The sequence below is a fragment of the Pempheris klunzingeri genome, chromosome 19 (assembly GCF_042242105.1).
Source record: "Pempheris klunzingeri isolate RE-2024b chromosome 19, fPemKlu1.hap1, whole genome shotgun sequence".
Taxonomy (NCBI): domain Eukaryota; kingdom Metazoa; phylum Chordata; class Actinopteri; order Acropomatiformes; family Pempheridae; genus Pempheris; species Pempheris klunzingeri.
In genome coordinates, this window is record NC_092030.1 from 11,187,064 (window position 1) to 11,210,329 (window position 23,266).

Here is a 23,266-nt window from a genome sequence, read left to right on the forward strand (position 1 = left end):
CTGCTCTGTGCTTTGAGAAGAATCGAATACATACAATAATATATGCAACAAATAATAGTACAAAGGGGAACTGTGACTGGGTGGACTGGAACTCTGTGCATTGTATAATGACAGTCTTAATAGTATGATATCACCAGATGGCATTTGTGTAAATAATATACAGATCCTAAACAGAGCAGCTTTAAAATATAATAAAAACTCAAAGGAAAGTTATTTTCAGCTACACCACATATGCCCATTATGTGTATTAGTCTTCTTTATGCTCAATAAAGCCATTTTAAAATTGGTGTCGATTAATGTCTAAATATTTTGTTTATAAAGGGCCAAATCACAGACAATAGCTGTATGTCATTCTGCTGAGTTCTGCTGATGGTTTCTGATAATGAAGTAACTAAAAACTTTGAATGTCAAGAAATTATTTATGATTCTATCAAAGCGTTTTACACTCAGGACGTCAAGGCAACATGGCCAACATGTTATGAGTCTGTCATTCATTACAACAGGTTTTCTACTGTAGCGTTATGGTGAGTCAAGACACAGTGTGAGAGCTATCTAATCTCCAACAGAGGCACTGGAGACACATCATGCTTGTGTCGGGCCTTTTATGAATGGTCATCATCCAAAGGAGATCTTATTTGGAGCGTAGCAGACTTCCAGAGCTCTTGTGTCCTGGCATCCCTGCATGGTCACACAATCCTCTATAACTCCTCAACTCAGTGAAAAATAAAACCAGCTGCTTTTACATAACATATTTTAATCTAATTACAAGATTTCCACAATAATTAGACATTGTGGCCATGCACTACAATCTTAAAGCAACTGAACATTTTGGCAGAAATTGATTTTTATTGTAAATATTACAGGTTACAAGAATAAATGGAGATTGTTTTCCTTGTTATTGTGTTATTTCTGGAGCTGACCATATGCGAATTACTTCTCTGAACCAATAATTCATGGTTATATAAAGTAATCTGGTTAAAATGACTAATTCCTGATCTGTCATCATGGCATTATAATGGTTCATGTTGTAGTTCAACATCTTGAACTATAAGTTTCTACTAAAAAGTCTCCATTTAAGTTGCTGTAACAGCCACAACATCATGGACCTTATGAACTTTTGGGGCTAACATGTTGGCAAAAAGATGCCTACTGACTCATCCAGCAGACACAGAGCAACATTAGCATTCATTTGGAGTCTCATTTGTGCCCACCTGATGAAGGTGAGTCCAATATTCTCTCTCTTTTAGCTCTGGTTTGGTCTCCAGTAGCTCCTATTTGAAATCAGTTGCTAAATGCTCCACTATGTTCACCACCTAAGTTTGCTGTTTGCTGCTGAGCAGATGGTGTACAGTGGGCTCTGTCACAGGAAACAGCTGCCTGCTGCTGGAAACCAGATAAATGAGACTGCTGAAAATGAACCAATACACTGGAAAATGAGCTGGAAATAATGAGCTAAAAGAGGTTCAAAAGCTATGTAACCTGAGGGGAACAGCAGAGTTGGTATAAATTTTCTTTGGGTTCATAACTACAGATGTCTTTACAAAAGCATGTGACCATTTGTTAATATAAAAACAAATTGATTATAACTGCTTTACAAGGCTTTTCAGTGTCATTATGGCATACAGTTTACAGTGTCTTCCACATCTGCTTTTTGTAATCATCCATTGTAACATGATGCTTGTGCTGTATTGATTGAAACATAGAAACATGAAACATTAAATGTTCAGCTTTTGCATATGTGGTGTCTTTGAAACCTTTGGGATGTGGAGTAAAATTTCCAATAAAGGTTTGTGGATTTAACAAAACACGAGATCTGATGGAGCCGCTGGTCAATCCGGCAGGGATGAAGAGGGTAATGATGTTGCCGTCGACAGGCAAACTTTAGTTTTTGGAAATAATCTATTTTTCTTCAACAGACATCCCTTAGGAATATGCATGCTGTGATAAACGGAGCTTGTTTAGTCCAATATAATGTATTGGAACATGAAATGAGAGGATGATGAGAAAACAGACACACTTCCTGCAGGTTAGGTTAAGTCAGAGCACATTAAACCTTTGTTATGGGTCACTGAGATCTCGGTGATTACACCTACAACCACCTGTTTTGGCCATTCTGCCTTAATAAAAGGCTTAATCAACATAATGCACTCATCTTGTTGTGTGGAGGCGCCCTATCTGATCTTGTCCACCTCACTGGAGCCCATTTCCTACTCAACCTTGACATCCAGCTGGCATCAAGTTAGCATCTGTCCTGTTCAAGGACAAAACATGGCAGCATGATTAAATACATGATGTTACCGGCCCAAAACAGGCCTTCTGCTGGGACAGAGCGGAATCTGATTTACCAGTATACTTAATTTCTTACATAGTTAAAAATAAAAAGGAAACCCCCTTCTATCTTTGTATGTTAAATTATGCTTCATCACTGAGTGTTTATTTGAGATAATTTTACACATGTGAGTAAAAAGAGGGATTATTAATGTAACCGACATCCTTAATGAGCAGACAAAGACACTCTGCACCAACGAAGGGTCGGTTAGTTAGTTGAAGATTCAGCTGGCCAATGCCAAACAAGTTGTAAGTAAATTGCTAAAATATTTTTCAGTAATCTTTAGTTGTGTTCTCGATAATTGCACATTGTCTAAAATAATGATCTCGTGTTTTTCACTACACCACAACCTAGTTCCAAAATGCACAGTGGGTTTAAGCTGCAAGAGCTTTGGGTGGTGGTTGTTTCTGAGGCATTTGTCTGCTTTATGTTGTGCTATTTTGTGTTTAGTTTTAGTTTCCCATCCTTCAAACTGTCAATGTGACACTGATCAGTCAGAAAGGCACCAGCCGACATTTTGGGGATCTGCAGCTTGATGCTTCTATGAATGCTGCAGTGTAATCTGGTGATAAACCCCATGGATGTATTATATGAACATCCAAGTCAAACCTCCAGAGCTGAGTGCATGTCACAATGGCAAGTTTAAAGACATAGCAGCCAGCAGAGAGAACTCATTTGAAGGAGCACCACTGAAGAACTGAGGTGTAGCCCAAACCCACAGAATGAGAGTTCTAACTGTCAGGACAACAGTGAATAATGGGACCGACTCGAGATCTAGTTCTTTGCTGCAGTGTAAAACACACGAATGGGTCGCAAGTCATTTCGTCAACTGGGGGAACCCCAATGTACGATATTAGCAGGTGTCCGTAAATGCAGCATCTCTAATGATCCGCTTCCTTTACTTCCCGGAAACACAAAGCTTCATTCACCAAGATGGCGACATTGGCAGTGAACCGGCCACCATTCGCTGGTTTCAGTTTCGAAAACTGCAAACGGTGAGTGCTTTCTAATGGGAGAAAAACAGAGCAAAATACGTCTGTGGCCGAGCTGAATGTGTTTTTACCCTCTGTGTGGAGACAGTGTGTAGAATAGGCGAGTTGTGACACGGGGCTTCGCAGTGATGCTAGCTTCTCCTCAGCTCCATACAATGACTCAGGCATTTCTACACGCTGGTGTTAACGTTAAGCTCCATGTAGCCTCTTCCGACGGTTCTACGTTTTATGGTTTAAAAACAGCGAAATAACTTTGTTTTATTAATATTCCACAAACCACGTCAGAATATTTCTTCATATATATATATATATATATATATATTTTTTTAAATAACAGGGCAAACCGTTTCATCCCTGTTTGTTCAGCCCGCTATCTGTACAGGTGATGTCACTGTTAGCCTAGCTTAGGCTTCAATGTTAAAGTTTATACAGCAAAAACACCACAGCTGCATAGAAGCAGCAGAGGTTCTGTGTGAACACAACTCAATGGTTTAAGAGTGGTTTGTGGGGAACATAATGTGCCCCAAAGGTCCAGTTTGAAAAGTCATTAGGCCCTATGTGTCATTATGTTCACATGCTGAGATTCGTTTAAAAAGACAGGTCAGCCTCAGATAATTTTGTCAGTGAACCCAGAGGATCAAATGATAAGTGTCTTCAAAATCCTAATGGTGATCCTTTGAATAAAGCTACACCCATTAATTCAACAGCGTTAATTTGGTCAGAAGCTAGTCTCAATATGTTGCCTCTCTGACACATCTGTTATTGAAATCCTGTTTATTTGACTTGTTCAGAAGAATTTAGTCCCCCTGTCTGAACCTGTTACAGATCATATGGTGACGTTTGTCAGTGCTTAAAGACTTCCACAATTTAACTGTCAGGGAGTTGTACAGCGGACAGCCTGCTTAAATGTGTTTGGACAATCAAGGAATGACTGCACAGTGTTTTGGTTTGTGTAAAATTACAACCTCTGGTTGGTATTTTTGTTTCTTTTTTTCAGAAATGCAGTTTTGGAAAGTGAAGCCAACAAAGTGGGATGCAGCATGCCTTCTGCTCGCAAAACAGGAACTACCATCTGTGGTCTTGTCTTTAAGGTGAGTGATGGAAACCAGGCGGCCTACGTAGCTGTAGCTCCATTGTGAACATAAAGATGCTTGTGTGACTCCTTGTGGCTTTTTTTTTTCTCAGTCTGGGGTGTAATCACACAATTACTCTACTACACTGAGTTAAATCTGGTTCACTGTGTGTTCGAACTGGCACGCATACATATACAGGGTAATGCTGTAAGAGAACGGGTGTTAATCCCTCCTTCACTTGCTGAGAACACAATAACACGTCCAACTGGCTGACATGGCTGCAAATCTAACACATTCACCTGATACACATTTTAGTTCTTTTCACAGCAGACATTTTGAGTTACCGTAGCATGAAAGGCACACGTTGTAGCTAATATTATGGATAAAGGCTGTAGTTTTTAACCGTTTTATCCTTTTTGCTACAAAGTAAAGGGGCACATGTGGTTCAGGTCACAGCTTGTGTATCATCTTTCAGAACCACAGGTAGATGTGGCCCCTCACTTAAAATCTTTCTCTCTGTAAAATTTGAACAGCAGGCTGCCCAGCAGATAAAAACTAGACATTAATGAAAGGTACAATGAGATTAGTGTACAGCAGTATGCAAAATAAGGTGAAGGTGCTGTCACAGCCGTTAGAACTCCAGGTGTTTTCTCCATGAGTCATATTAGTGTCAATTAGCTGCTATCTTTGCAATATCTGTCCAAAGGTCTAGACATTTTCTGTTGCCTGAAATCCTATATCTCAACCTACAGTGTCTAACTGTAATTTCATGAAATGGTAAAGCATCAGTCAGTGTGATTTAATAATCAAGATCTAGACCAATTCCAGCCACACGTAGGTCCATACAGGGATGGAAGCACAATGCAACTGGTGAACAGAGCCCATCTTAAGTGAAACCTGATTAGTTACTGTGATGCTGTGTAGTCATAAGAGAGGAACGAATCAGAAGGCCTCACCACATGGACTAACTTTTAAAAGAAGTATTGTTTCACTTTGCTGAAAAGCCCTGAAGTGAGCAGCATAGAACTGAGTGGGGCTGCTTTGCTGAGTGAATTTGTGTGTTTCCCCATGAAGGATGGCGTTGTCCTCGGAGCTGACACCAGAGCCACTGAGGGAATGGTAGTGGCAGACAAGAACTGCTCCAAGATCCACTACATCTCCCCCAACATGTAGTAAGTGACCGACAGGAGCTCAGGTTGTCAGTACATCGCAGGGTGACACTCTGTCTACTCACTCATGCTGCCCTTCCTGTGGTGACATGCAGCCCTTGTGTATTCCAATGAACAAAGATAAATGTGGTGATATGTGTTATAGTTTTACTGGATCGTTGTTCAGCCTTCATTTACTGCGCTGAGCTGATGACTGATAGACTTCTGTGTCATTGTGCTGTTGTCCAGCTGCTGTGGAGCAGGAACAGCTGCAGACACAGAGATGACCACTCAGATCATCTCCTCCAACCTGGAGCTGCACTCCCTCTCCACAGGCCGCCTGCCACGTGTGGCCACTGCCAACCGCATGCTCAAGCAAATGCTCTTCAGGTAAGCTCCTCAGGCTGGAGCGGATGTGTCAGGATATACTGTATGACACTTTGAGGAAAAACAACTGAGAAACTGTTGGATGAAATAAAACACCCAGAAAGCCATTTCTGTTAATCAAGTGAAATAAATTCCTTACATGTCAAGGTACTAACTCACATTGATGTAAAAATATTGATTGTCGTGTGATTTCCAAAAGTTAAACAGTATCTACTCGGTATGACAGTATGTGATATGCACAACAATGTAAGTGTGTGTGTGTGTGTGTGTCTCCAGGTATCAGGGCTACATCGGGGCTGCTCTGGTCCTGGGTGGAGTGGACTGTAATGGTCCTCACCTTTACAGCATCTACCCTCATGGCTCCACTGACAAGCTGCCCTACGTCACCATGGGTCAGTGTCATACGTTCATGCTTCTCATACATCACTTCCAGCTTGACGTCGTGAGCGATTCTATAAGGATTAACAGTGTTCATTGCATTCATGGTCATTATTACAGAAAGGACCACATACTGCATTATTACAGACTTTATTTTTCTTACCTTTTATAAGCCTGTGAAAACCTCTAAATGTCAGATCTGTAATCAGTTAAGTGAAATGATGGTCTTGTATTGTGGCTGTGCTGAACACATGGACAGTGTCGGGTCAGCAATCCACCTCAGCAGCTTTTTTTTTTTTCCTTGTCTGAAGGCTCTGGGTCCCTGGCTGCCATGGCAGTGTTTGAGGACCGGTACCAGCCTGACATGGAGGTGAGTGCACCACTCTCATCTAAAGTCACACCAATACCACACACAGTCCTCCCAAACAAGTGGATGTGAGTAGTTATTTCTATTTGAGCATTAAATCTTGTTTTCTTCAAAGGAGGAGGATGCCAAGCGGCTGGTGCGAGATGCCATCGCTGCAGGGATCTTTAATGATCTGGGCTCTGGCAGCAATATCGACCTGTGCGTCATCACTAAGGGCAAGGTGGACTACATCCGGCCCCACGATGAGGCCAACAAGAAGGGAGTCAGGTGAGGACTCGCACCAGTGATGCCTCTCATCCTGGATCCATTCATCCAAATTATTTTCCTTTTGTTTCTAACATTTTATTGTTTTGGTCATCACCCCTATAGGACAAATAACATTTTGACCCATTTGAAGCAGTGGGGCTTATAACCAGTAATCACCTAGGATCTGGTCCACAAAGCAGTTTGAGAAAACTGAGTGTTTTCAGTTCTAGAAACAGAGAAACCCTTGAACTCTGGCTCAGATACTTACTGTAGTTGGTAACTGTGCGAACTCAACCTGCTGCTCATTGGCAGCTCTTCTCCTTCAGACCTGAAGTGTTTCCCTGCGTCCTCCCTCCTGCAGAGCCTGAGGCAGCTGTCTGACACGCCAGGCATTTCCTCAATCATACAGTCCACATCAAAGATCAGGAGAGGGAGATCAATAATCCCACTTTGATAAAGTTTTCCTAAGGAAGGATTTTAATACTGGACTAAATGTAGTTTTAAGGAGATTTCAGCCAGTGATGCAGTCAAACGTGACCCAGCAGACCCAATAAAGAGTGAAGGTTGAATGCTTGAACAGTTGTGCTGGTGTTGCAGATCATGATGTGATGAGTAGCAGCACAGGAGGAAACTGTGTTCAAACAGAATGCATCGTCTCATCTCACAGCACTACAAAGCAATCACATGTTGAATCATTAATTAATTAATCCTTCCCATCACTTGATGAACTGGTGGATGACTTATTGTCTTACTGCTTGTTCTGCCTGAAGATTAACTGAGCACGAACCCTTGCAGCTGTGAGTACACGTGGGTGTGATGTGGTAGAGTGCAGACCTAACACTGATCCTCTCACACTCATCTGAAGTTGCTACTAACCACTGTTTAGATCTAAAAACCCCACTGGGCCTGCTCAGTGTGACTTAGCATACTAATGTGCATGGCTTGTCTGTGGCTGCTCATCTAAAGTGGCATGCTGTGCTGATGAAGCTGAACTCTCAGGTGTCCGTGTGGAACCACATTAAACAAGCACCCAAAGAAGACTTGTTTAATGGAGGTGCCGAGGCCAACGTTTGACTGAAACCTGTAATGGCACGTCTCATTTTCTCTTGATGTAGAGCCGGTGACTACAAGTACAAAAGAGGGACCACGGGTGTGTTGACGAAGCTTGTGACCCCGCTGTCCCTGGAGCTTGTGGAAGAAACTGTACAGACTATGGATACCTCCTAAGATACATACAATGGGTTTCTTGATGTAACCCAGTGCCCCTCAGATTTCCTAACCTAGATGGCATGTTTTTTTTCCATGATTTACAATAAAAGTGTTCAAGTTGATCCCTGTCATGACTATCTTAAAGTTGTTTTTTGCTTCAAATGAAACTCAGTCAGTTATAAAAGGAGTCCTTAGATAAAAGCTGCTCGCTCGAGTCACATGTCTGTTGTGAAGTCCGTTTCATCTGGCAGCAGTGAGCTAATGAATTAGTTAAAAACAAATTGGTTCAACAACTAACAGTTTTATGATTGTGTTTTGAAATGTTTGCCTGCTTTGTATACGTTGGCAGTGTGGGAGTAGGGATGTTTGGTTTGATATTGTGGGCATCTAAACCACCAGTTTGAACAAGAGTCCAGCATGAAAACAAATGCTTTCAGTATTTCTTGATGTTGCCATGAAAGTAGTAAAATTCCAAAGCTCTGGCGACTGATACAGAGGGCATTTTATATTAAAAAGACACATTTTGGAAGATACCCACTTGATTTGACCTTTATCAACATCGGGAAATTGTGCAGTCTGGTTTGAATGTTTTTACACAGAATGAGGACATTTCTCTTTTACTTTCTCTGAGGGAACATTAGGAAGAGTCTTTCATATACAAGAGGAAGGATCACATCAAGCAAAACCTGGTTCTGTGAAGTTATTTAGGACATATTTGACTCAGAATGTTTGTTACTTACAACTAACACAAGAGCAAACAAGATGTTTGCTTTCTTTGATTTCTGGGCCATAAAAACACCTACGAGCATACAGGCAACATGGAGATCAATCTACGATTATATCTACAACTTTTCATCTTTAATATTGAACAGAGCTAAATTTAATGCCATGGTGCACAGAAACGGGTCAAGCTCCAGAAGCACTGGATCCTACATTTCCCATGATGCAGCTCAATAGGATCTTTGATTAGACCCTTAAAAGCTCAAAATCTATATTCCCTTGTTTATAACAGGTTTTCTGTAGTCACTGAGCCTAAGCTAAGATAACTGATGGCATCACTATGACATCATCAGGGTTATTTTCTTAGACTTGACGAAGCCCCTCAGAGCAACATATGAGAGCTTACAACGGTTTCCACAGGCTGCGTAGAAATAACCATGAACTAACCGTCTTTTTTTATCGTGTTCTTTTATTAATAACTTTGAGAATTTTACAAAATGCATCACACGGAAAACATTTGAAATAACATCATCTACACAACTCCATTTAATGACTCTTCCCACCCATAGAATGTGTGTTTGTCTTGTACATTCATCTAATTGGGACTGCAGTGCTGAAAGGTTGAGCATACTTAATGAATTTTAGGTGAAAAGAAAACCCATCCACAAAGCACCTGAGCTCCACTGTGGGGTCACAGGACACATTCCTGAGCCAGGCAATGTTTTCGCAGATACTGCTAGTGTTGGTATTGGGACAGACCTGCTAGTAAACATGGTGCACGTTTAGTAGCTGAGGGCCATACATTTGACTCAGGAGCTGGTGGAGACCAAAAGCAGAGCTGAAAGAAAGGACTCGCATTACAAACACCACTGCAAATACATGATCACGTTCTATGTCTGCTAAGCATGTCAATAGCAAAGCTTGTTGTGCTGCCCCCAAGTGGCACAGAGAAAGAAAAGAAATGAGAAGAACTTCTTCTGACAGAAATAGATATATGCATCACTTCTTTCACCAGATATTCTGGGAGAAATTGGACTTAATAATTGCTATTTACTAACTCCACTTGACCCCATACATTTTGTACTTAAAATGACAAGATATAAAAAGGTATGATATGAGTACAATGATAGACAATAGAAGATAAATGTTCAAATTGCCCAGCTCTACTGCACACACTTAACCTGACACAAAGGGTTAGAACCTGGAATGCAACCCCTGTAGAGATAGACACAGAAAGCTTGGAGAAACCTGCCGTCGTAATGAGACACAGCTCTCTATCCCAAGCTAAATAAAAGGGCCGTCGCCTCTCACATGAACAAGTGTGCTTTCAGAAACTCCACTTCCTGTGTGTGTGTGCCACACCACTTCTTTGCATCCAAGATGTGGGTGTTTGGATGTGGGAACATCACAGTCCACTGGTGCAAGTCTTTCCATGGTTTCCTCCTGTCGACATGAGGGTAAGGCAAACACTTTTCTGCGAGAGCAGGCAGAGCTTACTTCTAGTGGTTTGAGGTCCTCAGAGGGGGGACTTGGAGCAGAAATGGTGCTCAGGTGCTGGAAGTCCACATGTGCATCTGTTTGGAGATCTGCAGCACAAAGACGATGTCCGGCCGCTGGTCTGGGTCTGGGCTGATGCACATGCTGACCAGGTCCCGCAGCTGTGAGGAGTGGGCGTTATTAGCTTGGATGGTAACAAAGGTGTTATCATTTTCTACCCTTGTCAACCAATCTGCCTCTAAACATGATCTAACATCTCTGCCCTATCTGTTGGAGTCAACTACAAGACATTAATTGCTAAAACAGCCTCGCAAATATGTACTTTCATTTTTAAGAAAGGCTCAGAAACAGCATAGCGAAACAGGGGTAAGTGCTACTCTAACAACTCAGTCTCTTCCAACAGCTCCCAAACATACTAAGTTGCTTATTTAGCTCACATAGAACAGAAATGTAGAATTGAGTTTTAGGGATAGTAGTGTTAACAGTGGGGTCGTCACGGGGGAACATGTCGCGAACGAGTCGCATAATAAGCCGCAACATATAAGTAAGAGCTGCTTTCTCTGTAAAAAACAGGTCAGGTCAGGTTTTGTGTTGCTCTACCTTCTCAGAGTAATGGCCAGGTGGGAGAGGGGGGTAATCACACTGCTCAATCTTCTGGCAGAGGGAGAGGAGGTTCATCTTGTCTCCGTAAAATGGACTTTGCAGCACTGCCATCTGGAGAAAGAGGAAGGCAGCCCGAATGAGAGAAATTCTTGGGAGGAGAAAGAGAGTGTGAGCGTAGACAGATGATACTGGAAGAATTGTGGACTGTGGATATTCATAGTCCCCAAAGGATGTTGTGTTATCATCTCAATGACGTACTAAGCCCATGTCTAGAGCCATCCGCAGGTTACATTTTTTCCCTCTATCAAGGTTACAGTCAAACTAAAGGACAGAGTTCAGGGGAATTCAGTGTGAGCATTCTTGTGTCCAGAAGAATATTTCTTATTGTTTTGTTGACCCAAACTTTTCGCTTGTCCATAACACGCTGTATGTCAAATGTAATGAACAGATTACAGTGATCTTGATTGAGCATATTCATGCTCCTAGGAGGATCTCGCTGTATTGTAATGTCCATCTCCATGTGTGGACAGCACAAGCTGGGTTTGGAAAAAGCCAGTACGTGGACCCTGAGATGGGACTCAAACTTACCACAGGTTATACATTCACCTAACAACCTAATATTAAAGGGACCACGAGCTATTTGGTATTATGGGGCTTAAGACAGCCATGGAAAAGAATGTTGACTACCAAGATAGTAACTTACACAGTAGAACTTCATGCTGCCCCTGACAAACTCATCCTGCAGCCTCTATAAATCAGTCATTACAAAATGAAAAACTCATTTAAAATGGTAAAAAACATTTTATTCTATATTATATTAATTACATTATTCTACTACTAATAATATTATTATTATTCTAGCTGCTGCATATTTTATGTCCGGATTAGATTTTGTTCAACATATATGAGGAGTCAGGCAGTTGAAAGAATTTCATTGCCAACGGCTGCTTCACTCTAAGTGTCGTGTACATGACAATAAAAGAAACTTGAACTTCAATTACATGACACATTTTATGATAGAATGTTCTGGTGGGAGCAATTTTAGAAAAGTTAAATGAGAGTAAAAAGGGAGATGATGCTCAAGAAGTGTGAAAAAATGCCAGGAAAGAAGAGAGAAAGGTATGACGAATGAGAAAGTATCTGCTATCTCATGTGATAAATGTGGGGATGCAGCCAGAGAATAAATGAGACAGACACATAATGCTGCTCATTCAGTCTCTCGCAGCCTGTCAGAGAAGCTTCAGAACACAGAGGACTGTGAAACCATTGTCTCTGGAGATGACTGTCTAGACAATGGCTCAGCATTCCAAGCAAATACAAGGAAATATGACTAAGAATGGGGCTTACTATGCTCACAGTGGTGGCCAACTGAGATTAAATGGCATTTATTTTGTCTGCTACAGCATACATATATCTGCTCAGTGTTCTCCAGAAACCAAAAAGGAGAAATGTACAATTCATATTTTTTTGGTTTGGTGATGGAAGAATACTCAAAATACTGTCAAGCATCCATCTACATTGATGATGACCATATTTCCATAAAGAATTCTGTCACAGGCAGAGGAGACGTCACACTGAGCCACACTACAGCTGCAGGGACACGCCCCTCCACCTACTGTCAATCAAACACAAACAGGGATGACTCCATGTGATTTCAGTGCTGAGGTTTCTGAACTGATAGTATTAAGCTTACCAATGTCACTAGGGTTGTTTCTTGTTAAACTATTTTTCCATTGAAAGCACTCTGCTTCCTGCCACAGAGGAACACCCCCACCCTCTGTTTCCTTTCTCTATTCGTTTTAAAGACCAAAAAAGGGATATGACAATGCCCGTAGCCCAACAGCCAATGTATATTCTGAACTCTTCAGTCAGGATAGCAAAACAGGAATTAGGTTCTGCATGGTCACACAAATAAAGGCATACAGACAGAATCAAAATAAAGACGTGTTGTTTGACCCGACCATGCTCGAGTCAAAATCATTTGTGCATCTCCAGACATTATACAAACTTGAATCTCTACAATCTACGCTCGAAATATTGAAATCTAAGCATAGACATGCTCCAAGTGCTGAACAGTGATGAACTTTGTTTCTACACCACCGAGAGGAAGTGATCATTTCCCTGCATCGTTCACAGTGTCCCGGTGAATATCAACATTACCTCATAGAGAAGACACCCCAGGGACCAGATATCTGACTTAAAGTTGTATCCGTTCTCATGGATCCTTTCTGGTGACATGTAGTACGGCGTCCCCACTGACAGAGAAAGAAGCAAACATAAACATATGTAACATACAGTATTACTGACCTGATTGACAGTATCAGTAAAATATTACATATTGGAGTTGTCATGAACTGCTAATTTAAAAGAAAACCATGTGCTCTGCATGACGTGCAGTGTGTGTGTGTGTTTGTCCTTCATATGGGTGTGCATTTGTGCTTTACCTAAAGAGTGGGCTGCTGTGGTTTTAGAGCTGAAGAAGCGGCCTAATCCCAGGTCACCCAGCTTCACCTGCCCTGTGGCTGTTATGAACACGTTGGCAGGCTTGATATCTGGTTCATATACAAACGGATGAGGTGAGAGGTTGTTTTGGACAGAGCAGAAGGATGGATGACAGGATCGAATGTGTCTGCAGACAGCTGATGAAGTGTGTGCTTATTGTACATCGGGACTGGGAGGACGGTGTGTGTGTGTGTGTGTGTGTGTGTGTGTGTGTGTGTGTGTGTGTATCTGGGAGCAGTTGTTTACCGCGGTGCATTACTCTGCGTGAGTGCATGTGCTCCACGGCGCTGCAGAGCTGCACAAAATACTTCCATATAGTCCTCTCTGGAATGAGTCGCCTCTTCTTCTTGAAGTACTAAGCAGATATAAGGAGGGACTGTTAAGAGTTACAATGCTGTTACAACGTGTAGTATATCATTAAATATTTAATTATAGTATATAATTAAATAAGTTCTTTCGGGATGAATAAAGTTGATCTTATCTTAACTTGTATTTATGTGAACTCTGGAGAAGTGGGTCAAGACAATGGATTGCTCCTATCTCACACTAACAGGCTTAATAATTAAAAGGGAGTACATTTTGGAGAGAATCCCTGGGTAATGCATTTCCAGGTATTCAACCCTGATATTTACACACCAGTAACCAACTTATCCATCAGCTTTTTTATTCCTGGATGGAACAACAGCTGAATTTGGACCACTCTTCTGCATATTGGATCTGTGCACTGTGAAATCTGAGGTAGGTCTGTGAGTCTCTGAGCATTTTATGCTAATTCCTGACCTTTATCATCTGAGACAGATCTCCAGCATCCGCCAGCTCCAGAACAATGTTGAGCTCATTGTCTTCGATAAAGGAGTCTAGGTATTTGATGATGTTGGGGTGATTCAGCTGCTGCAGTGGACAAACAGGAGAAAATGGTTGTTCCCCGACACTGTAAAACTGCCAGTTCAGCAGCTCAGACAATCAAGAAGTACAACGAAGCTCAAAGTGATATTGTGAACAAATCATCAGTACCAGTAGACATGGTTTATACAAATAAGCATGTTTCTTGTCCTCATATTGTGGGAAAACCGTTCAAAAATTTCTCTCTAACCCACTAACCACAATGGCTGTGGGCGTTCAACTTCACCTTCAGTAGATCGATCTCTTTGATGCAGTCCTGACGAGCCTTGGCATCCATCATCTCAAAGATCTGCAGTCACAACGATATGAGTAAATATGGGTTTCTGTCACTTTAAACTGTTTTTTACCTCTCCAATAAAACAAAAATTCAAAGTCTTTCCAGAGGTCAAAAGGAACTGAAAGGTGGTGGTCAAAAAGGATCTGAACAACAGCACAGCCCATAATGGTCCGCAGATCACAGATATATCGGTATCAGCGTATATGTCAACCAATACATAACAAGAAAGGTCAGCTGAGTGGTGAGAGATGAGAAAAAGTAAGTGTCTCCCACTCACTATGCATCTGGTTCACAATTCTTTAAGAACCACATTTAAGGGATCTTTATCATTTAATCATATAATGTGTTCATGTATGAAAATAAATTGGGTGATCAGATTGGCAGATGTTAGAAGATTATTAAAAGTCCAAGTTTTTGACCTTAAAACTCCAGGTCAGGCAGGAATCACAATTATATTAAGTGGACTAGAGCCTGACTGATATTGGATTTGGGAGGCTACTATCAAAATCTTTATTTGGCAGTAATAAAGTGTGAAAGTAATGTGTCTGCTGATTATTCTTCACATTACGCACGCACTGTACCTGGACTTTCTTCAGTGCAACCAGCTGTCCCTCCAGCAGGTATGTGGCTTTGTAGACCTCACTGAACTGGCCCCGACCAATCTTCTTCTCAATCCGGAAGTTTGCCAGAGTGCAGCAGTACTTATAACTTGGCACATTTTTCTGTACAAGAGTATATTATTATTATTAGATTCATATTAAACGGTTGCATTTTAAAGCATGTTTTAACAATACAATTATCGGAAGCCAGGGGGGAGCTAAAAGTAGTTTACATATACATTATGGAAAGGAAAGAATATCATAGACTCGCCTAAGAACATTTAACATTTATGGGTTTTTTCTCTATTAGAAGTATTTAGAACCAGTCTAATACTGGTTAGATGTCCTACCTGATCCTCCTGACCAGGTGTCTTGTAGAGATTGTTGTGGTTGTCTAAGGTGGGCTGGTTGTTGTTCTGGGCCTCCATGGTGGCATCACACCCACCCACTACTGTGACAAAGCAGATAAATGTTACGATCTTCATTTATTCTACACATTTACTTTACAGAGCATAACGACACAAGAGAGGCAGTGATGAGAGGCAGGTGAGAGATAAAGTCTGAAAGAAGGTGACGTCAGGCTGCATGTGGCCAACATGAACTGCAGGAGCAGGAAACTCCAGAGATACCCCCCTTTGCTTTCATGATGATTGAACACATGGAAACTGTGTATGGGGGATAATGGGGTTAAGGAATATGCATGTACTGACATTTGCAACATTACTTGAATAAACAGGAAAATCTTCCTAAATCACTGTATTATTTTATGAAATTGGTAGCACATAAAGCTTAATGGCTGTGCCACGATGATCAGCATATTACAACCAGCCACCTGAATGTTTTTGCCCACCTACGTTACTGCTGTGCAATCTAATTCCAAGCTTCCAATGCACACACAGCGATCAAGCTGCTCAATGCTTGTTTAGCCCTGATGATTGCAAAATACTAAACACATGTGGTAAACAGAGAGCAAATGATGTATTTACACAATACATCAATATATCTATACGGGACTGCTAGCAAAAAGAAAATGAAGCTACCCAAATTACTGTGAACTAACTCTTTAACTAACCGTCTTACTGACTGGCAAACCTAAACGCGCTCTCTGACAGTGGAGTTCCTGCTTGCTGGGTTCCTGTGGTGGCGATGACTCATGACCGCAGAGACCGAGCTCTGGTTTGAACTGGAAATGTGAGAGCTAAACAAGAGTACCACTGAAAGTAAGTCACAGCGTGAGCTGGTGAGGAGCCACATCATTGTATCTTTTTGGCTTTTCTTGTGACTAGCTGAGTCATGTGAGCCCGATCTTGTGCCTCCTCTACCACCAACTGCATGCAGCCGTTATTCCCTGGAGCTTTCATTGCCAAGTTCTGAAGTATTGATGACTTATTTTGACCACAAATACCTGCTAAAGTGGAAGCTGGATCATGTTGAAACTTACTCCCTATCCTAAAACATTACATGCATTATTCTTCAACAACCCCCCCCCACCCCCCACCTCTGATGAATCAGCTTCAGTGTACATGTGCTAACTTGCACTCACCTTAACTTACTCAGCTCGACTAACCATTAAAATGTTAGTAATGCCAACTGGGCCTCATGCCACTACTCGGGTTACACCACTGGAGGAGATCTGTGCTACATACACATGTCTGGCTGCTCCTAACTGTGGTAATGAAGACTGTGCTGTTGTTGGCATTGATGGCTGGGAAATTTCTCAACGTAGATTTGCATGATTGAACAACAGGTCTACGGTATGTGGCCTGGTCGCATGGGTCACTTCAAAATTGTAAACCAGATTCTAGAACAAGGCTCTTTTTCAAATCACTCCCTGTGACCATAAAACCAGCCTAAGCATCAGGAATTTTAAAGTAACTCATGATTTCACTTTTCAGTTAAGTTTCACATTCAGCAACTTCTGAAATCTATCTTGTGAAAAATGAAACTGAAATTGGAGTTTCCTGTTGTAACAAGGCCTGTTTTCATTATCACTCATGGAAGAGTACTGTCTTTAGATGCTGTATGATAGAGTCTGAGGGTTACAGCTCATCACTGGGCTTTGTATGTTCACCGACAATGCTAACAGGCTGATGCTAAGCAGATATAATGTTTATACCATGTTCAAATTTGGTATATAACAATAAACACAACATTGGTATTTGGTCATGAACATTTTTTTTTGCATGACCAACTATGGCAGGGAAACTTAATCTACACCCTGGTTCCTCTGGTCCAAACACAGGCAAGCTTCATGAGTTCCTGACATGGTTCTTGGCCCGTTGGAAATGTCCCTGTTGTAGAAAGAAGCTACTCTTTATTCTTCAAATGTAGTGCAATTTCTATAACTTGTCCGAGTGTGACAGTAGGCAGTAGGGACTTGTATTAAAGCCTTAAAATAAGATCACAATATTGCAAGATAGTTGGGCAACAATATTCTTAACAATATGATCTACAGAACTACAATCTAAACTTATAGAAAACTACTTTCAGCTGGTGTATTCAGATGTAAACAGTCAGTGTGGTCATTGATTTTTAAGATATGATTGTGAACTTTTTTTTTTAAATTTTGAATGGTCTATCAGTGTGGTTTGTCCCCAACTCCATGATGCCTATCTGAACTGCATTCTTTTCATTTTAGGAGACATTTACTGGTTAGACATCTTCATCTCTCTTTCCAAATTCTTATATCTGTTGACCATGTGATGCAAATTTGAGACACTATCTCAACTTGAACCCTCACAGCTGTTTCCTCTTCCTCTGTCGCAACTCTGAGCCTCTTAAGAATACGACGGAGAGTTCAAAAAATGAAACAGAAAATCGAAAATCGTAGTTGCCCATGGGTGTGCCTGTGAGTGTGAATGTGTGATAGACGGGTAGCCGTTGCATGATGATCCCTGCCTCCTGCTAAAAGCACGCGGGGATAAACCAGCCCCCAGTCACAGGTCCACCCACTGCCATTAGGGAGATAACGCCCACAAACAACATTCCAGTGAGTCAAAATAACCTTAAGCAGCCATTTCACTGGAAGACTATGAGACACAACAAAGAGTTCCCAGGTATTTGTAGGTAGGTTGTTTACATGGAGTGACAAATGCATCGCAGAGAGCCAGCACAACAATAAGAAACATCAAGTTCAACCAAGAAATAAATCAAGTGGACTGAAATAATAGATTGAAATAGAAATACCCGAAAATATGCACGATTTACAGGGTTACGTAACCCAGGTAACCTGTACACACACGCATTACCCACATCCACCCACCCTGCAGACAAAACATAGGCCGATTCACTTCAGCTAAAAAGGGCTCTGACATCGTCTGCAACCACCTTCCCTACACACCTTGCTGATGTCAGAACTGTGACTGACTTTCTAAAACAGCCAATCTGAACATCAAACCCACTTTACACTGAACACATGTATGGATGTTGATCAGCATCACCTTGTCTCAAATCAAATAGTCATTAAATACTAGTTTCTGAATAGCTCTGTGCGTAGAGGCTTTAAAAATGTTAAGAGTGCTCCACTGATTAACATTACACTTCTATAACATTGTAGGACTCACTTCCTCCTTACTAAAACATGATGCCCACATTATCTACAATGCAATTTGACTAACAACAGTATAGTCGGAGATTCGGCTGTGTTTATTTGAGTAGCAATATCTGGTCAGTACACACCACATCAGCATATTTTTTTGGATACACAAAAGGCCTTTAACTTATAAGTACTCCCCAACACCAACATACCATCATGTATAAAATTGGTGGAGTTCCCCTTTAATACTGGATTCTGAAAATCCTTGAAGATCCCTCCTTCTGGTGTGCCCAGGGCTTCCATGGAAGGCTGAGCCATGTGGACAACCTACCGCAATAATCAAAACCAATTCTTTTGATACTGATAGAGGACCATCTATGGTAACAGAATGAGAATTCTTGAATTGATAATCGTCACATGAAACTACACTGAAATGATAAATATAATCAACTGTTTAAGAAAATAAATGGTCCAAATGAACTACAGCACAGCCCCATTTCCACCTGTACACGATCCAAAAGTCTGTTCAATGTGATAATCAACATCTAGGCCTCTAGATGCAAGTTCATACATTATATCAATATTAAACTAAATGATAAAGTTGTTTTCTGCACAAAAATCACTAATCAACAGTCCCTCTTGTACCACTGAAACAACCAGCCTTTTGCTTCAAAATGTCATCTTTTGGGATTATAGAGCCTCCTCTTCAAGCGCACCATACAACAGAGTTCCTTGTTCCCTGAACCAAAATATCTCTTTTATTAGTCATCTCTCAACTTCCTCTCAGATCAGTTTAATGTTTCAACAACACCACAGACTCTTTATTTAACGGATAATATGGATAATCTCATTTATGGTCATTAGTCACCCTGTCAGAGTTTTATTTGATGTATTCTTCTATTTGCTGTAGAGTGTTGAGTCATCTACAGTTAGTCATCCTCCTTAGTGCACAGGAACTAATCAGAGCTATTGTTCATCTAACTCAAAATACTGACTTTGAATAATTCTAATGTAATTTAATAAAAATATTGTATGTACAAAAAAAATGCTGACCTCCTTTTCTGACACACCGCCAACAGTGACCTTGATAACAAAGTAAAACAGATTGTTTGAACGCAGAGAAATATGATGTCCTGAACTGCTCATATATCGTAATATATTTCAGAAATTCTTCACTTTGGAAAAACACAACCATGCCACACGCTACCCTTTAACATCAGCTCACCTATGAGAGAGTATCTGTTCAAGTACAAATGCACTCACTTTTTACATCCTTTACTTTGATAGACCCGACAAATGTGAAAATGTAGTAAACCTTTAACGGATAAGTCTAAACTATAATTGTAAATATATATCAGTAGATAAGATAATACTGTATGCTGTGATACAATGTTTTGTGTCAGATAATTAATAACTCTGACAATTTCCTATCATTTTAAAAATTTATTTTACACATTCCTATACATTTTACATATTTTAATTGTAAATGTTTTACATTTTGTATTTATGTTTATTGACTTGTAAAACTTCCTTTTTACTTTTTTTTATCTTACTTATTTTCTCACTATGGTTATTGTTATGCACCAGAATACCAGGACAAATCCCTGTAAATTCACTTGGCAAGCATGATTCTGATTTTCGGGGTTGTTCAAAATAATCAAACTGGAGTGTAAAAAGTGATATAAGGCTTTAAACTTTTCTTCCGATCACCAATCATTTGGTTACAAAACAAGAATTGGATGTTTTTGCTTTACCACCTATCAGTGGATATCTTCCAAATTATTTGTTTTTTGACATAAGCATCTCTATGTGGTCCAGGAAAGGGACTGATCCCCAGTTTGCATATGTCGGTAACATCAGTGCAGTCAAGCAGGTGTGTGGCTGGCAAGCTTACCCTAACACAGTGGTAGCTAACCAGCCTTTTAGTCAGCGTTCTTGCTGAAGCTATCTTTAATCATAACACTACAGCAGCCAGTGGATGTGATGTTAATCATCCACAGACTGCACCGCATATTGTTGTAGCATTAGCCTACTGTAAACTCTTGAAACAGGAGCTTAAGCATTGTAGCCACCAAGCTGATGCTGACAAAGTCAGCTGGCTATTTCCTACTTCCAACTGGAAAAAGATGAGCTGAACTTACATGTCACTAAATGCTACAGCGGAAAACAGCAGCAATTTTTTAAAATTGTTTTCATCATTTAAAATCAGTAAGATAATATTGTGCATTGTGTGTATTGGTCAGGCTATAGTTCATATTATACCACAGTCACACATCCTTAAACAAAAACACTGGTGGAACGAAAACACAAGCATACTTCATATACCTCTTGATTGAAATTAGATCAATTCAGATCTTGGATTACAATAAATAAAATAGATGTTTTGCAACTTCTGAGGGATTCACAGGAACTAGCAAGACTAGCAAGCATATTTGTAAGAATTACTCATTACTATAATAATCTGGTTAAAACCTCCATCTAAAATCGAACGTCCCTAACCATGCTGCCAAATATAACTGCTTTCTTGCTTAATGTCATACTTTGTAGAAATTACTCAAACCTCAAACGGTCAAAGCTGCAGAGAATAATGGCAAAGCAGCAGAGGATGTGCGAAGACATGGCTTCCTGCTGGGTGGATATTAACCAGCCCTCCCACTCACACAGCACACTGGCTCCCTGTCACAGCTGACACGTGACTAATTTTAGCCAGTTATTTGACCTTCGGTGCCCAGGCATCCTCATAACCACACACCGGCCCCCCACCCTGCAGCCAGTGCTCACCCCTGCTGGCTGCCACTAGTTCATGTGATGCATGAACTGTCCATTTCTACCCCAAGTCACCCACAAACCACACACCGCAAGCACAGACTCGAGGTTGCTCTGCTTTCACACTCCATGTGTCATGTTAACATGCTTGGATGGAGGTGTGGCTGTGAGTGCATGTAACATTAGTGCAATAATGGTCTCTAGATGTTGTTTTTTCACATTGTATATGATCACATGTCATGTCAGAGGCCACATTCAATACAATGTTAGTGTGATCCAAATTTGTGTCATTTAAAAAAATGTCATTATGGGAAAAATAACCAAGAAACTGCATCAGTTAGCAATAGTTTCCTGTTGTGATCGAATGGCCTTCAAGGAGGAAATCAATATGTCAATAGCTCGATTGTTTGGTGATAAACAGCAGCACAGCCTCGTGGAGCTGATGACTGACTGACAGGCTGCATTAACATCACAGCGAGCTGCCAGCGGCCACATGTACATGAAAAATGTGACTAAGGCTGGAATTGAGTTTCAGTCGCTATGTTGGGCTATTTGGTTCTACCTGTCTATTGGTTACTTTCCTATTAGGTTTGGGTCCTGGCCTGACACAGCGCTCTTTGTTTAAAGCCCGGACAGAAACATGTAGGTTTAAAGCAGATACCAGCAGAGGGTTCCGTCCGAGCAGCAGCAGGGTAAATATCATTACCATATGGTCTCTGAGTCCTGCGGGCTAACTGCTGCTAGCTAACAGTAGGTGTGTGCTAAGTAGCTTTAGCAGCTTTCCCACAGTGGTACACACACAGAGTCCTGCTTGTTTCTGCTCACACAGACACACAAGTCAATGTCAGCACAGTTAAAGGCTCGGTTAATGCGAACGGTTATTAAAACTACCGACGGGCTGGACAGAGGTAGAAGGAGACTGACGTCTTACCTGAAGACGAGTCGGTAATGTCCTCCTGAAGGCTTTGAACAGTTTCTGCAAGTTACATCGGTCCGTGTTGTTGTGCAACTTCTCTCAACGACAGACAAACCCTCCCCCGTTCCTCCCCCCTCTCTCTCTCCCTGTCTCTCTCTCTCTCTCTCTCAATCAGTGTGTGTGTGTGTGTGTGTGTGTGTGTGTGTGTGTGTGTGTGTGTGTGTGTCGCTGCTGCCACGCAGGCTGTTGAACAGTGTGTTGCTGGCAGCTTGGTGAATGAGCAGAGGGACACTCCTAAGTGTCTCACTTCTGACAGTAAAGCGGAGGTGAGGCTGTGACAAGAGAAAAGTAGGTCAAACCTCAGGCTCCCCCTCTCCTCACCCATCCCCTGCATGTGGCTTTCATCGTGTATGTTTGCTCATCTGACAAATGAAAAGAAAGAAAGAAAGAAAGTGTCTTCATACGGACATTTCCACACGTTTCATTCATTCACCTGTTATAGTCTCTCTTGTCACACCTCAACTCTACTGATTGAGTGGTTGTCAGAAGTGATGTCACAAAGTACTGCCACGCCCCAAAGTACAATTCTACATCACTGCAACAAGTTGACAAGTTCAACCACTGGAAGCCAGCAAAAGCAAGATTTTCAGCTGCTGTGAAGTTGCTCCTCTAGGACACTGAATTTCTCTATACAATATTTCCCTATATATGTATTCATGTACATGTATGTATATGTATGGGTCAATGATGCCATTGTTATTGTGACAAACTATCAGCAACAGGCTTGCACAGACTTCCTCTTCCTGTGTGAGGAGAATA

At 41.1% G+C, this 23,266-nt stretch overlaps 2 protein-coding genes across 2 annotated transcripts; one reads left to right on the forward strand and one right to left on the reverse strand.

Moving 5' to 3' along the window:
• The first annotated feature begins 3,249 nt into the window (after nt 1-3,249).
• psmb7 (proteasome 20S subunit beta 7) lies at nt 3,250-8,251 on the forward strand. Its single transcript, XM_070850147.1, has 8 exons — nt 3,250-3,324; nt 4,319-4,412; nt 5,469-5,566; nt 5,792-5,932; nt 6,206-6,321; nt 6,619-6,677; nt 6,790-6,941; nt 8,036-8,251. The coding sequence occupies exons 1-8, from the start codon at nt 3,263-3,265 to the stop codon at nt 8,145-8,147; spliced, it is 834 nt and encodes a 277-aa protein (XP_070706248.1). The 5' UTR covers nt 3,250-3,262; the 3' UTR covers nt 8,148-8,251.
• Nucleotides 8,252-9,307: 1,056 nt separating this feature from the next.
• nek6 (NIMA-related kinase 6) lies at nt 9,308-22,545 on the reverse strand. The gene is made up of 10 exons (XM_070850807.1): nt 22,463-22,545; nt 15,581-15,681; nt 15,213-15,353; nt 14,581-14,643; nt 14,232-14,342; nt 13,698-13,806; nt 13,394-13,501; nt 13,110-13,204; nt 10,947-11,060; nt 9,308-10,507 (listed from the first exon to the last, which is right to left on the reverse strand). Exons 2-10 carry the CDS (start codon nt 15,656-15,658, stop codon nt 10,397-10,399), a joined length of 930 nt encoding a protein of 309 aa, XP_070706908.1. The 5' UTR covers nt 15,659-15,681; nt 22,463-22,545; the 3' UTR covers nt 9,308-10,396.
• Between the last annotated feature and the right edge of the window lie 721 nt (nt 22,546-23,266).

Coding starts and splice junctions, on each gene's coding strand:
- nek6 (XM_070850807.1), bottom strand. CDS start 15,658: ATGGAGGCCCAGAACAACAACCAGCCCACCTTAGACAACCACAACAAT. Junction 13,807..14,231: donor ATCTGTCTCAGATGATAAAG/GTCAGGAATTAG, acceptor ATATCTGCTTAG/TACTTCAAGAAGAAGAGGCG. Junction 11,061..13,109: donor TGGGGTGTCTTCTCTATGAG/GTAATGTTGATA, acceptor CTCTTTCTCCAG/ATGGCAGTGCTGCAAAGTCC.
- psmb7 (XM_070850147.1), top strand. CDS start 3,263: ATGGCGACATTGGCAGTGAACCGGCCACCATTCGCTGGTTTCAGTTTC. Junction 3,325..4,318: donor AGTTTCGAAAACTGCAAACG/GTGAGTGCTTTC, acceptor TCTTTTTTTCAG/AAATGCAGTTTTGGAAAGTG. Junction 6,322..6,618: donor GCTGCCCTACGTCACCATGG/GTCAGTGTCATA, acceptor CCTTGTCTGAAG/GCTCTGGGTCCCTGGCTGCC.